Raw genomic sequence first — 13,521 nt, 5'->3', positions numbered from 1 at the left:
ATGGCAATATTCAGTATTCAAAATTCCATCTGAAGCAAGGTGAACAGTGGTGGATGGCCTATACTTATTTATTTATTTATTTATTTATTTATTTATTTATTTATTTATTTATTCATTCATTCATTCATTCATTCATTCATTCATTCATTTATTTATTTATTTATTTATTTATTTATTTATTTATTTGGCTTCTATTCCACCCATCTGGCTACTAGGCCATTCTGGGCAGTTTACATGTTAGACAGATAAAACACACACTGTACCAATAATGAACATAATAATACAAAATAAAAATAATATATGCTGTTTTTACAAGGCTATTAGAATTTCTGGAAAGCGATTTCATTTAATGTCATGTTATTAATGCTCAATTAGCAAAAGCCAATGGCATATGGTACAGTGGTGCCTTGCAAGATGAATTTAATTCGTTCCACGGTTAATGTCTTGTGAAAAATTTGTCTTGCGAAACACGTTTTCCCATAGGAATGCATTGAAATCTAATTAATGCGTTCCTATGGGCAAAAAAAGTCAGAGCAAAGTCAAATTTGGTTTACAAGGGGTTTATTAAGTGCTTTTTAAAGCCATACATATTGTGCAGATGATTTAAAAAATTTCAATCAAAAACTTTAGCTTTTTAAACATCATAGAAAAACATTTAAAAATCAGCAAATATGAGGCAGGAACAAAAAACGGAAAACATTCATCTTGTGAAGCACCGCCATAGGAACATTTGTCTTGCGAGTCATCAACCCCCCCATTGCCAAAACCGTTTGTCTTGCGAGTTTTTTGTCCAGAAGAGTCTGCCATTAACAGCCCTTCATAGGGCTTGCAATAGGTTCCTTTATTGAAACTTTTGAAATGTTACCTCGCTGGTCAGTCTCATCTTCAAATGTGATGAGCACCCCCCTTCATACATTCATTCAATTCATTTATAATTATATTGAACAACACTGGACCCAGGACAGAACCTACATAATCTCACTTGTCATTTCTGTCCGGGATGACAAGGAACTGTTGTTAACTGTTTGGATACAGCCCATCAACCAGCTACACATCCATCTAACAGTATCATTGTTTACCAGCTTGGCTACAAGAATATTACAAGATACTTAATTAAAAGTCATGCTGAAATCAACATACACCATGTCCATAGTATTCCACTCATCTACCAAATTTGTGACTTAAAAAAAACATATTTTTCTTATAGATGACTGTAGCGTTCACCCCTTGTTATACAAAATAAGTCATGCATTATTCAGGTTCTATGCTAATGTGTTTGAGAGGCGGAGCCAAAAAGAGATGTTAAAAGGCAGAGTCGAAGTGAGAAAGAAGTCAGAGTCAGAGTGGTTAGTCAGAGAGAGAGAGAGGGAACAGATACAGAGTGATAAGTCTGGTTAAGAAATTAGGTAAAGAAGGTGGCAATGATATTGTAAGAGAAAAGTATGCACTGAGAGAACTCTTGATGATTTGCTTGTGTACAATGATTATCTGAAGAACTTCTGTTATTATTAAATCTGATTCACTTCAATAAATAAGTTCAGTTTGTATTCACAAGACAAGTGTTCTGACAGATGTCATTTATATTGTGGATTGAGATAATCCACTGGTGGCAGCAAGAGAAAAACATGATGTGAGCCTTTCTGAGGGCAAAACAATCAGGTGCCACAAAGGTGAACGCCACAATGACCCAATGTATAAGATGACCCCCCCTTTTCTAACCCCCAGATTAGAAAATTTGATCCCTGAGGGGTTTAGGAAGTGGAAAGAGTAATCGTGAAAGGGCTGCACGAGTGCACCCTTTTGATCCTCAGTGACCTTACATTCTATCCTGCCCATCCCCAATTACATGACTGGCACCAAACCACTGCGTGCACTAATTAATGCCTTTCAGTGTCTGGATCAGCAACATCTTATAGAAAATAATTGAAAGCTATATTGGTCAAAAGTGTGGATGAGCTAATCTGTCATTCAGTTTCAATTTCTCTTAGTTTCTCATTATTCCAATTTTAGTTAGTTCTGCTGTGTTTCTGAAGCAGTCTGCAATTAAAAAAATTCTATGAAGAGTTCAATCTGTATTTTTTTCTAGCACACATTTTTGTACACATTTTTGTTTGAAGTACTACATCATGAAACATGGAGAATTTTGAGTACCAAAGGACATTTTGATTCAGGAAGTGAGAATAGGCACATTTGTTTTCAGTGAACAAAATGAGCAAAACTCCCATCTCCCCTTATTCAAAAGCTATCTCAAATTGTTGGAGGAGTGAGATAAAATGAAACTTTATAAATATAGCAGTCAAAATAAAATGTTCATGTTGCCAGTTCTTGATAATGTTCAAATAATTATTTTAAATTTAAATTTAAATTTAAAATTAGTAGCATTGATACCCACTGAACTCTGATGCAAAGCTGATCATATCCCTTAGCAACTCACCCTGCTAGATTAAATGTAATCTATTCCTTGCTTTAGTCTAACTATTATAGAAGCACACAGACTGTGATTACTGATGTATGGTTGCATTTCACTCCTGCAGTGATTAATAAGCTACTGTACTTGTGAACTGAAATTTCCCTCTTGTCTTTTTGTCTGTTTGTAGCTACTCAGATATTCTGATTGAGAGGGAAGTATTAATGCAGAAGTATATTCATCTAGTTCAGATTGTAGAGACAGAAAAGATTTCAGCCAATCAACTGCGACATCAGCTTGAAGATCAAGAAACAGAAATTGAAAGGCTTAAATCAGAGGTAAGTTCCAAAACAATGTACTATTTACTCTTATCATCTTGCTGTGCTTCTAATTGATATATTACAGTACAGTCTAACTTTTCTGTCAGTAGCAAAATGCTCATACCCTATAATGATGAAACCTAGATTAAGAGCAAAGTAATAACTGCTGTAGAGTTAGATTTATTTACATGATTATTTTTTCTAGCTTTATTAATAACTTTAATTATTGATGCAAAGTTGTTTTACAATTTTATTTTGGCCACACTCTTTTTGTTCTAACAGATGGTTGTATAGTCCTGTGTTTAATTTCACTGGAGCAAGAGTGCATATTACGGGCACAGTTACAAGGAATTTAACCCAGGGAATTATTGAAATTTGTTTTTTCCTCTGACATGCTGGGATGAAGCCCAGCCAGAACAGAGAAAACACTTGTATTCTGATGACACACTGATGTGCCTGATGGTGCTGCTGGTAACTAATCAGGCAGTGTTGTTCCTTGGCTTGCCATGTGAGGCTATGGCCTTTCTGTCTCTCATCAAGCCAAACAGAGAATGCAAGCCATGTATGCTTTTTGTTAAATACTTTGACAACCAGCTTCGTGGCAAAGTGGTTAAACTGGTGTACTGCAGCCAAAACTGTGCTCACAACCTGGGGTTCAGTCCCAGGCTCAAGGTTGACTCAGCCTTCTATCCTTCTGAGGTCGGTAAAATGAATACCTAGTTCAAATGTGTAGCCTGCATAATTAACTTGTAAAACCACCCAGACAGTGCTTAAGGCACTATGGGGTGGTGTATAAGCAGAACACTTTGCTTTTGCTTTGCTGTTGGTTTTGAAGGTTCAATAAGGCACAAAACATGGGAGCTTGATAGCTGCTGTGCTGTACTGTATGTTGTTTCACAGGTCTCCAAAGTGTGCAGGCCTAACTTAAAGTAATTTCTAGTGGTGTGTGCATCTGGAACCAAAGATCTTATTGTGACAATTCATGCTTCCAGTGGGACAAAAAATCTGTCTTTGCTTAGGTGCTTTTTATTCTTCTCTTAAGATCTTTGGTCTTGTATGATTTATTTATTTATTTATTTATTTTTGTTGCAGTTGTTCATTTATAGCTACAAACTGATACATAGTCATTTTTTTTCAGAGTTTGGTGGAACTATTGTAAATCCAGAGAAATGCTTACTTTATACAAATCTAAGAAGCTTCAGTGTTTTGAAATAGGACTTTGCAAGTCTTGTGGTATTCTCAAACATTATGGAATTCTAAAAAATCTTAACCATCATTCATTTAATCCCCCCCCCTTCAGATTGTAGCTCTCAATAAAACTAAAGAACGGATGCGACCATACCATGGCAACCAAGAAGAAGAAGATCCTGATATAAAAAAAATTAAAAAGGTAAACTACCATATATCGTGTTTAAACGGAATAGAGATAATAGTGTTATTTGCCCATATTTTTCCTGAGTTATGAAAAAGAATGACTTAAGCACAAAACTCTTCTGGTCACGAACACCTAATGTCTGACTTTTGGTTAAAACTGGGCTAGTTGTAGATAAAGTCCACACGCATCAGAAATTATGAGCACAGCATATACCAATACTCTGGAAATTGCTTTGAAAAGGGGGTTGGTTGTATTTTCATTCCACTTTATGTAACGGGTGAACATAAAACAGGCAGCTGCTTGTTACAAATAAGTCAAAAGAGAAAGCCCTTAATATTTGCTACTCTGATAGCATCACACTGAAGAAAAGCAGAAGCTAAAACAAATTCTACATTGTCAAAAACTTAGTAATGCACTAAATGGAATATAAAAAAATATAATTAAATCCAAGGAAGAAATGCCACATTAAACAAAACGTTAGCAGTTATTTATTTATTTATTACATTTACAGCCTGCCCATCTAGTCATATAGACTACTCTGGGCGGTTAACAACATATCATATAACAATTACAATTTAAAATCATAACAATATATTACTCCCCAAGACAATAACTTCAAACTTCGATAAATAAATAAAACTTCCTTCCTTCCTTCCTTCCTCCCTTCCTTCCTTCCCTCCCTCCCTCCCTCCCTTCCTTCCTTCCTTCCTTCCTTCCTTCCTTCCTTCCTTCCTTCCTTCCTTCCTTCCTTCCTTCCTTCTATTGTTATCCACCTTTTTCCTAATAAATGATCTACTGTGACTTACATAATTAAAACACAATATTAAAGCTAAAAACAGTGAATTATTCACATATTAAACAAATTAATAACATTATGTTAAGGATATTAGATAAAGAATTACTGAAAAACCCACAACAACCAAAAGAATTACTGACACAGATTTAGAAACAACAACAACAACAAAAACAACAATAATAATCATTTTAGAATTGCAGGGCTGGATATTTATTTATTTATTTATTTATTTATTTAATTTATATGCCACCCACTCTACCCAAAGGTCTCTGGGAGGCTTACAACAATTAAAATTCAATGCAGTAAAATAAAATGATTAAAATACAGTTAAAATACAATTAAAATACAATTAAAAAATACAATTAAAATTGCCATCATTAAGACCCACAGTTAATGTTATTTCAATTAAAAGCCTTCTGGAACAGGAAGGTTTTGACCTGGCGCCGAAATATCATCAGTGTCGGCGCCAGGCGAATTTCAGTTGGGAGGGCGTTCCATAGTCTGGGGGCAGCTGCCGAGAAGGCCCTTTGTCTACAAGCCATCCCTCTTACCTCCTTGAGGGATGGCTCTTTCAAAAGGGCCCCCTGGCAAGATCTTAACAGCCTGGTAGGCTCATATGGAAGGAGGCGGTCCTTCAAGTATCCAGGGCCCAAGCCGTTTAGGGCTTTATATGTCAAAACAAGCACTTTGAATTGGGCCCGGACAGCAACTGGTAACCAGTGTAAATTATACAGAATCGGCTTGATGTGCTCTCTGGCGGCCCCACCACTCACCAGCCGCGCAGCTCGATTCTGAACCAGTTGCAGTCGCCGGACCGTCTTCAAAGGCAGCCCCACGTAGAGCGCATTGCAATAATCAATACGAGATGTTACCAGTGCATGTGTAACTGTCATGAGACTCCTCTCGTCCAGGTAGGGCCGTAGCTGGTATAATTTCCGCAGCTGGAGGAAGGCGCCCCTGGCCACCGAGTCCACCTGGGCTTCCAGTGTTAGACTGGGGTCCAGGAGCACCCCCAAGCTGCGGACCCTGTCCCTTAGGGGGAGTGTAACCCCATTCAGGACAGGGAAGTGGCCCTCCAACCTGTCCGGCGAAGCACCCACTAACAGCACTTCCGTCTTGTCTGGATTGAGTTTCAATTTATTAACCCTCATCCAGTCCATTATCAGGTCCAGACACGAGTTCAGCACAGAAACCGCCTCACCTGGATTGGTGGAAAACGAGAGGTAGAGCTGAGTGTCGTCAGCATATTGCTGACTCCTCAGCCCAAACCTCCTGATGACCTCTCCCAGCGGTTTCATGTAGATGTTAAACAGCATGGGGGACAGTATCGAGCCCTGAGGAACCCCATGACATAAATGCCATGGGGCAGAGCAACTGTCCCCCAGCACCACCCTCTGGATACGGTCAGCTAGGAAGGAGCAGAACCACCGTAAAACAGTGCCCCCAACTCCTAACCCAGCCAGCCTATCCAGAAGGACACCATGGTCGATGGTGTCGAAAGCCGCTGAGAGGTCCAGGAGTATCAACAGGGTCACACTCCCCCTGTCTCTCTCCCGGCAAAGGTCATCATACAGGGCGACCAAGGCTGTCTCTGTACCAAAACCCGGCCTGAAACCCGATTGAAATGGATCCAGAAAATCCGTTTCATCCAGCAGCGCCTGGAGTTGCCCGGCCACAACCCGCTCCAACACCTTGCCCAAATAAGGGAGGTTCGCCACTGGTCGGTAGTTGACCACCAGCCTTGGGTCCAGGTTAGGCTTTTTAAGGAGTGGTCGAATTACCGCCTCTTTCAAGGCGGTAGGGACCACTCCCTCTCTCAGAGAGGCGTTCACGGCCTCCTGGACCCAAGTGCGAACCCCCCTGGCAGATCTTCCAATTAGCCAAGATGGGCAAGGGTCGAGCAGCGTGGTGGTAGAACGGACAGATCCAAGCACCCTGTCCACATCCTCGGGTCTCAACAATTGAAACTCATCCATTAAAGTTTGACCTAAGCAAGGCACACTGGACACATCTTCCGATTTTGCAGTAACAGTGGAGTCCAGCCCACTGCGAATCTGAGCGATTTTTTCCTCAAAATGAATAGCAAACTCATCACAGCGAGCTGATGAGCAGTCCGGGACCTCCACCGGGTTTCCCGGTTGAAGAAGATCCCGGACCACCCGAAACAGCTCTGCTGGATGACATTCTGAGGAAGCAATACGGCTGGAGAAATATTGCCGTTTCGCCAGCCGTATTGCCACGAAATAGGCCTGATAATGGGCTCTAAGTCGTGTTCGATCGGATTCCCAGTGGGACTTCCTCCACCTGCGCTCTAGCCGTCTCCCCTCTTGCTTCATCGCCCGCAGTTCAGAAGTATACCAGGGAGCTGTCTGGGCTCGGCGAGCAGGGAGAGGGCGCTTAGGCGCAATCGTGTCAACCGCCCGGGTCATCTCCCTATTCCATAGGATGACCTGAGCTTCGACAGGAGCGCCAACCATATCAGACGGATACTCCCCCAGAGCATTCAGGAAACCATCCGGATCCATTAGTCTCCGGGGGCAGATCATCTTAATCGATCCCCCACCCTTGCAGAGGGAAGAAGAAGCTAATAGACTGAATTTGACCAGGAAGTGGTCTGACCATGACAATGGGGTCACGACCAGCCCCTCCACATCCAAACCACCACCTTCCAGTCCCGTTGTGAAAACCAGGTCCAAGGTGTGGCCCTTCTCATGTGTCGGGCCGATGACACATTGAGACAGCCCCATGGTTGTCATGGCGGCCATGAAGTCCTGAGCCGCCCCAGTCAAGGCAGCCTCAGCATGGATGTTGAGGTCCCCCAGCACCAGCAGCCTGGGAGTCCTCAACACCAGGTCTGAGACTGCCTCCGTCAGCTCAGGTAGGGAGACTGTTGGTACGCAGCAGGGTGGGCGGTACACCAACAGAATCCCTAATCTGTCTCGTGAGCCCAACACACAATACAGGCCCTCAAGACCTCCTCTCAAAGGGATAGGAAGCCTGGTCAAGGAGATAGAACTCCTATAGACTATAGCAACTCCCCCTCCCCGACCCTCTGAGCGACACTGGTGCTGGACTGAGTACCCAGGAGGACACAGCTGGGAGAGGGGGACACCACCTTCCTCTCCCACCCAGGTCTCAGTAATGCACGCCAGGTCAGCCCCCTCATCCAGAATTACATCATGGATGAGGGCAGTTTTGTTTTGTACTGACCTGGCGTTCATCAACAGCACCGTGTGGCTCGAGGGTTTGCTGATATGGTCGCCTGATACCATCTGGTTGGAGGTAGGACTAGAAGAGGGGATAGATGTAAGATATCTAAACTCTCTTCTCCTACACGGGCATGTTCTACCCCCACCGCCATTCCTTCCCCTACCCAGCACCACCTCAATGGCTGCCCCCTCCAACGCCCTCCCCCCTTCCTGTTCCATCAGGTCCACTGTGGGTCTCTATGCAACTCAATGATAGTTAAAAACAAACAAAACAAACCCACACACCCTTCTAATGCCCCTTCTCCACTCCCAGCCAGATGGCTGGTGTTGCAGAAGGGGTGGGGTAGCCCAAAGCAGCAGCAGCAGCAGCAGGGTCCTGGTCCTGAAGGGTAGGGGAGTGCAGGCCAGAAATACTCCCAGGCACTGTCTCTCACCCAGTGCCTGGGGACGGCAGATGTTACCAGCGACTCCCCCAACGACAGGAACATTGCTCTCAGAGGGCCCTGGCACCGGCTTCTTGCTTTTATAGCTTCCCTCCCCTCCCAGCCAGGTGGCTGGTGTTGAGGAAGGGGTGGGGTGGCCCAAAGCAGCACCACCAGCAGCAGCAGCAGGGTCCCGGTCCTGAAGGGTAGGGGAGTGCAGGCCAGAAATACTCCCAGGCACTGTCTCTCACCCAGTGCCTGGGGACGGCAGATGTTACCAGCGACTCCCCCAACGACAGGAACGTTGCTCTCAGAGGGCCCTGGCACCGGCTTCTTGCTTTTATAGCTTCCCTCCCCTCCCAGCCAGGTGGCTGGTGTTGAGGAAGGGGTGGGGTTGCCCAAAGCAGCACCAGCAGCAGCAGCAGCAGGGTCCCGGTCCTGAAGGGCAGGGGAGTGCAGGCCAGAAATACTCCCAGGCACTGTCTCTCACCCAGTGCCTGGGGACGGCAGATGTTACCAGCGACTCCCCCAACGACAGGAACGTTGCTCTCAGAGGGCCCTGGCACCGGCTTCTTGCTTTTATAGCTTCCCTCCCCTCCCAGCCAGGTGGCTGGTGTTGAGGAAGGGGTGGGGTGGCCCAAAGCACCACCAGCAGCAGCAGCAGCAGGGGCCCGGTCCTGAAGGGCAGGGGAGTGCAGGCCAGAAATACTCCCAGGCACTGTCTCTCACCCAGTGCCTGGGGACGGCAGATGTTACCAGTGACTCCCCCGACGACAGGAACGCAGCTCTCGCAGGGCCCTGGCACCGGCTTCTTGCTTTTATAGCTTCCCTCCCCTCCCAGCCAGGTGGCTGGTGTTGAGGAAGGGGTGGGGTGGCCCAAAGCAGCACCAGCAGCAGCAGCAGGGTCCCGGTCCTGAAGGGTAGGGGAGTGCAGGCCAGAAATACTCCCAGGCACTGTCTCTCACCCAGTGCCTGGGGACGGCAGATGTTACCAGCGACTCCCCCAACGACAGGAACGTTGCTCTCAGAGGGCCCTGGCACCGGCTTCTTGCTTTTATAGCTTCCCTCCCCTCCCAGCCAGGTGGCTGGTGTTGAGGAAGGGGTGGGGTGGCCCAAAGCAGCAGCAGCAGCAGCAGCAGGGGCCCGGTCCTGAAGGGTAGGGGAGTGCAGGCCAGAAATACTCCCAGGCACTGTCTCTCACCCAGTGCCTGGGGACTGCAGATGTTACCAGCGACTCCCCCAACGGGATCATCCAGACCAGCCTCTGTCAGGAAGGCATAGTGGGGAATCAAACTCCCAACCTCTGGTTCCACAGCCACATATCTAAATCACTGAGAGCAATCCAGCCATTCATTATGGTGGGGCTGCAGCTTAATTACACAGGAAATGCACTGCATGCAACTCTTCATTTTAGTAAGTATACGCCTATGGACTATGAAAAAAAAAATCTGCTTCAGTCCTTAGGAAAATGCTGTCTTTTGTTGTACTAAATGGACTGTTGGTCTAATTTGTTATAATGCATCTTTCTATGTTCTGTGTCTGGCTGGATAGCTCAATGAGTAAGGAATCTAGAGGTTGGGAGTTTGATTCCCCATATTGGTTCCCAGGAGAAGAGATAACCAGCGTAGCCTTGGGCAAGCAGCAAGGCTCCAAGCATAACCCCAGAAGAAGGAAATGATAACTCACTCCTCAAGAAAATCCATTTGTAGATAATCCTGGAAAGGGTCACCATAAATCAGAATTGACTTGGCAGCTCATAATTGTTGTTACTATGTTATGTGCTTCAGCTGAGTACTGCTTCACATATTAATTCCCCTGTTCCCATGAAAGTGTGAACAGTATAACCAACAATTATGTTGACTATAATGTTTGAAAAATGCAGAGAGGTTTGTTCTGCTTCATGTCCCTATATTGTAAAGACTATTTTAAAAGTGTCTTCTTTTACTTAATTTTTAGGTCCAGAGTTTTATGCGTGGCTGGTTGTGTAGAAGAAAGTGGAAGACAATTGTCCAAGATTATATTTGTTCACCACATGCGGAAAGTATGAGGAAAAGAAATCAAATAGTTTTCAACATGGTTGAGGCTGAATCGGAATATGTGCATCAACTTTACATCCTTGTAAATTGTTTCCTAAGACCATTAAGAATGGCTGCAAGTTCAAAGAAGCCACCAATCAGTCATGATGATGTCAGTAGCATATTCCTCAACAGGTATTATTTTATATATTTTTGAGGCTCTTGTTTTGTTATATCTGAGACAATGAAGTTAATTCAGCTCTTTTTACGTGGCACTTTAGTCACATTAATAGTACTGTACTAAGCAGAATTTAATGTGTTGGGTTGTATTTAGTATTGCAGACATCTTTAAACTGTTTTTGTCGGGTAAGGGAGAAACGTGTATTAACGTTTTCCAGCTTGTCAGTTCATCTGCCTTTATCACAGTGAGAAGGACAACTCATTTAAGTTGATGTTCTCCTTGATAACTTCAATAGCACGTTGCTCTGTGTATTCTGAGAATGAAGGCAAAGCAATCCTAACTAGGATCAGGGAAAAAAATTTAGACTTCTGTTCTCAACCTTGCTCACATGCACTGGCCTGTATAAAAATTTTTGGAGGAGAGTTCTCACTGTGACTTTCAAGCCTGAAGACCTCTGTATTTCCACTTCCACCCACCACTGGCAAACAGTGGAGTGTAGATTACCTATGCCAGAGCAAGGCTGCTGTGACTGATGAGCTGATCTTGGACTTCTGGAAAATAGAATGGGTTTTGATCTAGCTGATTCAAACACAACCCTTCCCTGCCTGTGGGACCATCAAACCCTTTCAGGCTGTCACCTACAGGCGAACCATGGAGGCTAGAAGAAGGGCATCAATGTACTATCCTACCCTCACCAAGTTATAAATATCTGGGAGTTACAACTGCATGAAATAATAAGTAATCATTCTTTTCATGGAATAATAAATAATGCTGCCCAGATGAATTGCAATAGTATTTATTTTTATTATTATATTTGAAATATCTTTTTATGTTTGATTGTATCTTTGTATGTCTGCTTTTTCTGAATTCTTGTTAGCAGCTAGCATCTTCACTAGCAGAAAGGTTGGACAGAAAAATAAACAAATAGATAAGCTGTTCAGTAAAATGTTTATTTGATGACATATTCATTCCATTCCAAAGTTTTTGAAATGCTGTATTGCTGTTAACTAAATATATGTGGTATCAAACTCCATGTAATATGTGCTCAGAACAGTTGATATTAATAACTTCCAATGACTTATATATAATTTTCCAACTCTTGCTTCTTTCCAGTGAAACTATAATGTTTCTTCATGAAATATTTCATCAAGGTTTAAAAGCAAGAATAGCAAACTGGCCAACTTTAATTTTAGGTAAGTTTCTTGATTTGGATTTATGTGTGTGACTGTTATTCCTCAGCAGGAACAGACTTGTTTTTATGTGGCTATCTTGGGCTGCCTTCAATTCTTTATCACAGCCATAGCAAGGGAATTCTTCATCTGCATAGACACTTATGTACATACACATATTTCCAAGAGGTGTGTGAAAAAATGTCAGCCAGAATTCTGTCCACTTGCATGATTACATGAAAGCAATTGTTCAGACATGCTTTCCTCTGCACAACTGTTTGTCTGTTGGTTATAAAATTGGGTGTGTGATAGTGACCAGTCACATGAAGGATAGACTGTTGGAGGGTCGCTGCACACTTTTTTTCCCTAACAAGATTTTAGCCTTCAACTTTACTATGAGCAAAGGTCTGAAAATATGTGTAACAGCAGCAGTGAGGTAGGATCTGCCAATTGTGCAAGCATTGCCTTACAGAGTTCTCCATTACAAATAACAGACTCCTGCTTTGAAAAAGGAGTTCCCAGATACCTCCTTGAGCAGGTACCATAAAAGTCAAATTAATTTGCACCATGTCATTGCACAAGTGGCTTAATCAAACATTGTCCTCACCAAGATGTGTTTGATTCTGGAAAATCAGCCCACAGGGTATACACTAATGCATCATGATCCTATATTTATTTGGTTACAAATTAGCAGCATCAACTTGTACACAAAGTGAATGACCTTTATACAGTATATGTCTGTTTCAGAAGGAATAATTAACTTGTGAGGATTCAGTATATTTCATTATGCAGAGTGGCTGACTTTTTAAGTGCCAACTTTTCCACCAGAGGCTCTGCATTTTTGACAACTGCATGACAGGCAGAAATTCCACAAGTATAGGTTTCACTACTTCTGGATTTCTGAATCAAGAAAAGGTGCATAGCTTCTGTTGAGGAAGAAAGACAGCAATCCATTCAGAACTGACTGCTATATTTCTTACTATTGCTAGCACAAGTCAGGTAGTGATATTAATGTAGAAAGTGGACATCCTTATTTCAATGTTTTCCAACCCAAGAGTTGCGGGTCACCTTATATGTGTTGTAGTCTTTGTTAAATAATTTCTTCCTTGACCTTTCAGATCATTGGGGGAGATGGAAATCTCTGCTTTCTGAGAATATATTACTTTACCTCATTAAAATGCATTTTTATTCAAACATAGTGGGAGTGTCACAGGTTATTTGGCTATTATAAATGGGTCGTGACTTGAAAAAGGTTGGGAACCACTGCCTTATTTGATAGGTTGTGCATAAACTGAACGTAAATAATTTGGTTTAATCTTTGCTTTCCTGCTATGAAAATAATGGATAGCAGCACATACCAACTTTTATTATTTGTTCTTTATAGCTGATTTATTTGACATTCTGCTACCTATGCTGAATATTTATCAAGAATTTGTTCGGAATCACCAATATAGTCTCCAAGTGCTTGCAAACTGCAAGCAGAACAGAGATTTTGACAAACTCTTGAAGCAGTATGAAGCTAACCCTGCATGTGAAGGCAGAATGCTTGAGACGTTCCTTACTTACCCCATGTTTCAGGTAGTTTTTTAAAAAATGCATTTATAAAAACATTTCATTGTTTTGGTTG

At 42.9% G+C, this 13,521-nt stretch overlaps 1 protein-coding gene across 2 annotated transcripts in view; it reads left to right on the top strand.

Moving 5' to 3' along the window:
• Positions 1–13,521, top strand: part of RASGRF2 (Ras protein specific guanine nucleotide releasing factor 2) — a 126,279-nt gene that overhangs the window by 53,371 nt on the left and 59,387 nt on the right. For both annotated transcript variants that reach the window (XM_020790294.3, XM_020790295.3), the window contains exons 3-7: positions 2,598–2,745; positions 4,028–4,117; positions 10,486–10,739; positions 11,839–11,918; positions 13,279–13,472. In XM_020790294.3, coding sequence (XP_020645953.3) covers positions 2,598–2,745; positions 4,028–4,117; positions 10,486–10,739; positions 11,839–11,918; positions 13,279–13,472 — 766 coding nt within the window. The remainder of the gene's footprint in view (positions 1–2,597; positions 2,746–4,027; positions 4,118–10,485; positions 10,740–11,838; positions 11,919–13,278; positions 13,473–13,521) is intronic.

Source organism: Pogona vitticeps, chromosome 2, assembly GCF_051106095.1.
Source record: "Pogona vitticeps strain Pit_001003342236 chromosome 2, PviZW2.1, whole genome shotgun sequence".
In the NCBI taxonomy this organism is placed as follows: domain Eukaryota; kingdom Metazoa; phylum Chordata; class Lepidosauria; order Squamata; family Agamidae; genus Pogona; species Pogona vitticeps.
This window is presented reverse-complemented; position numbering and strand designations above follow the sequence as displayed.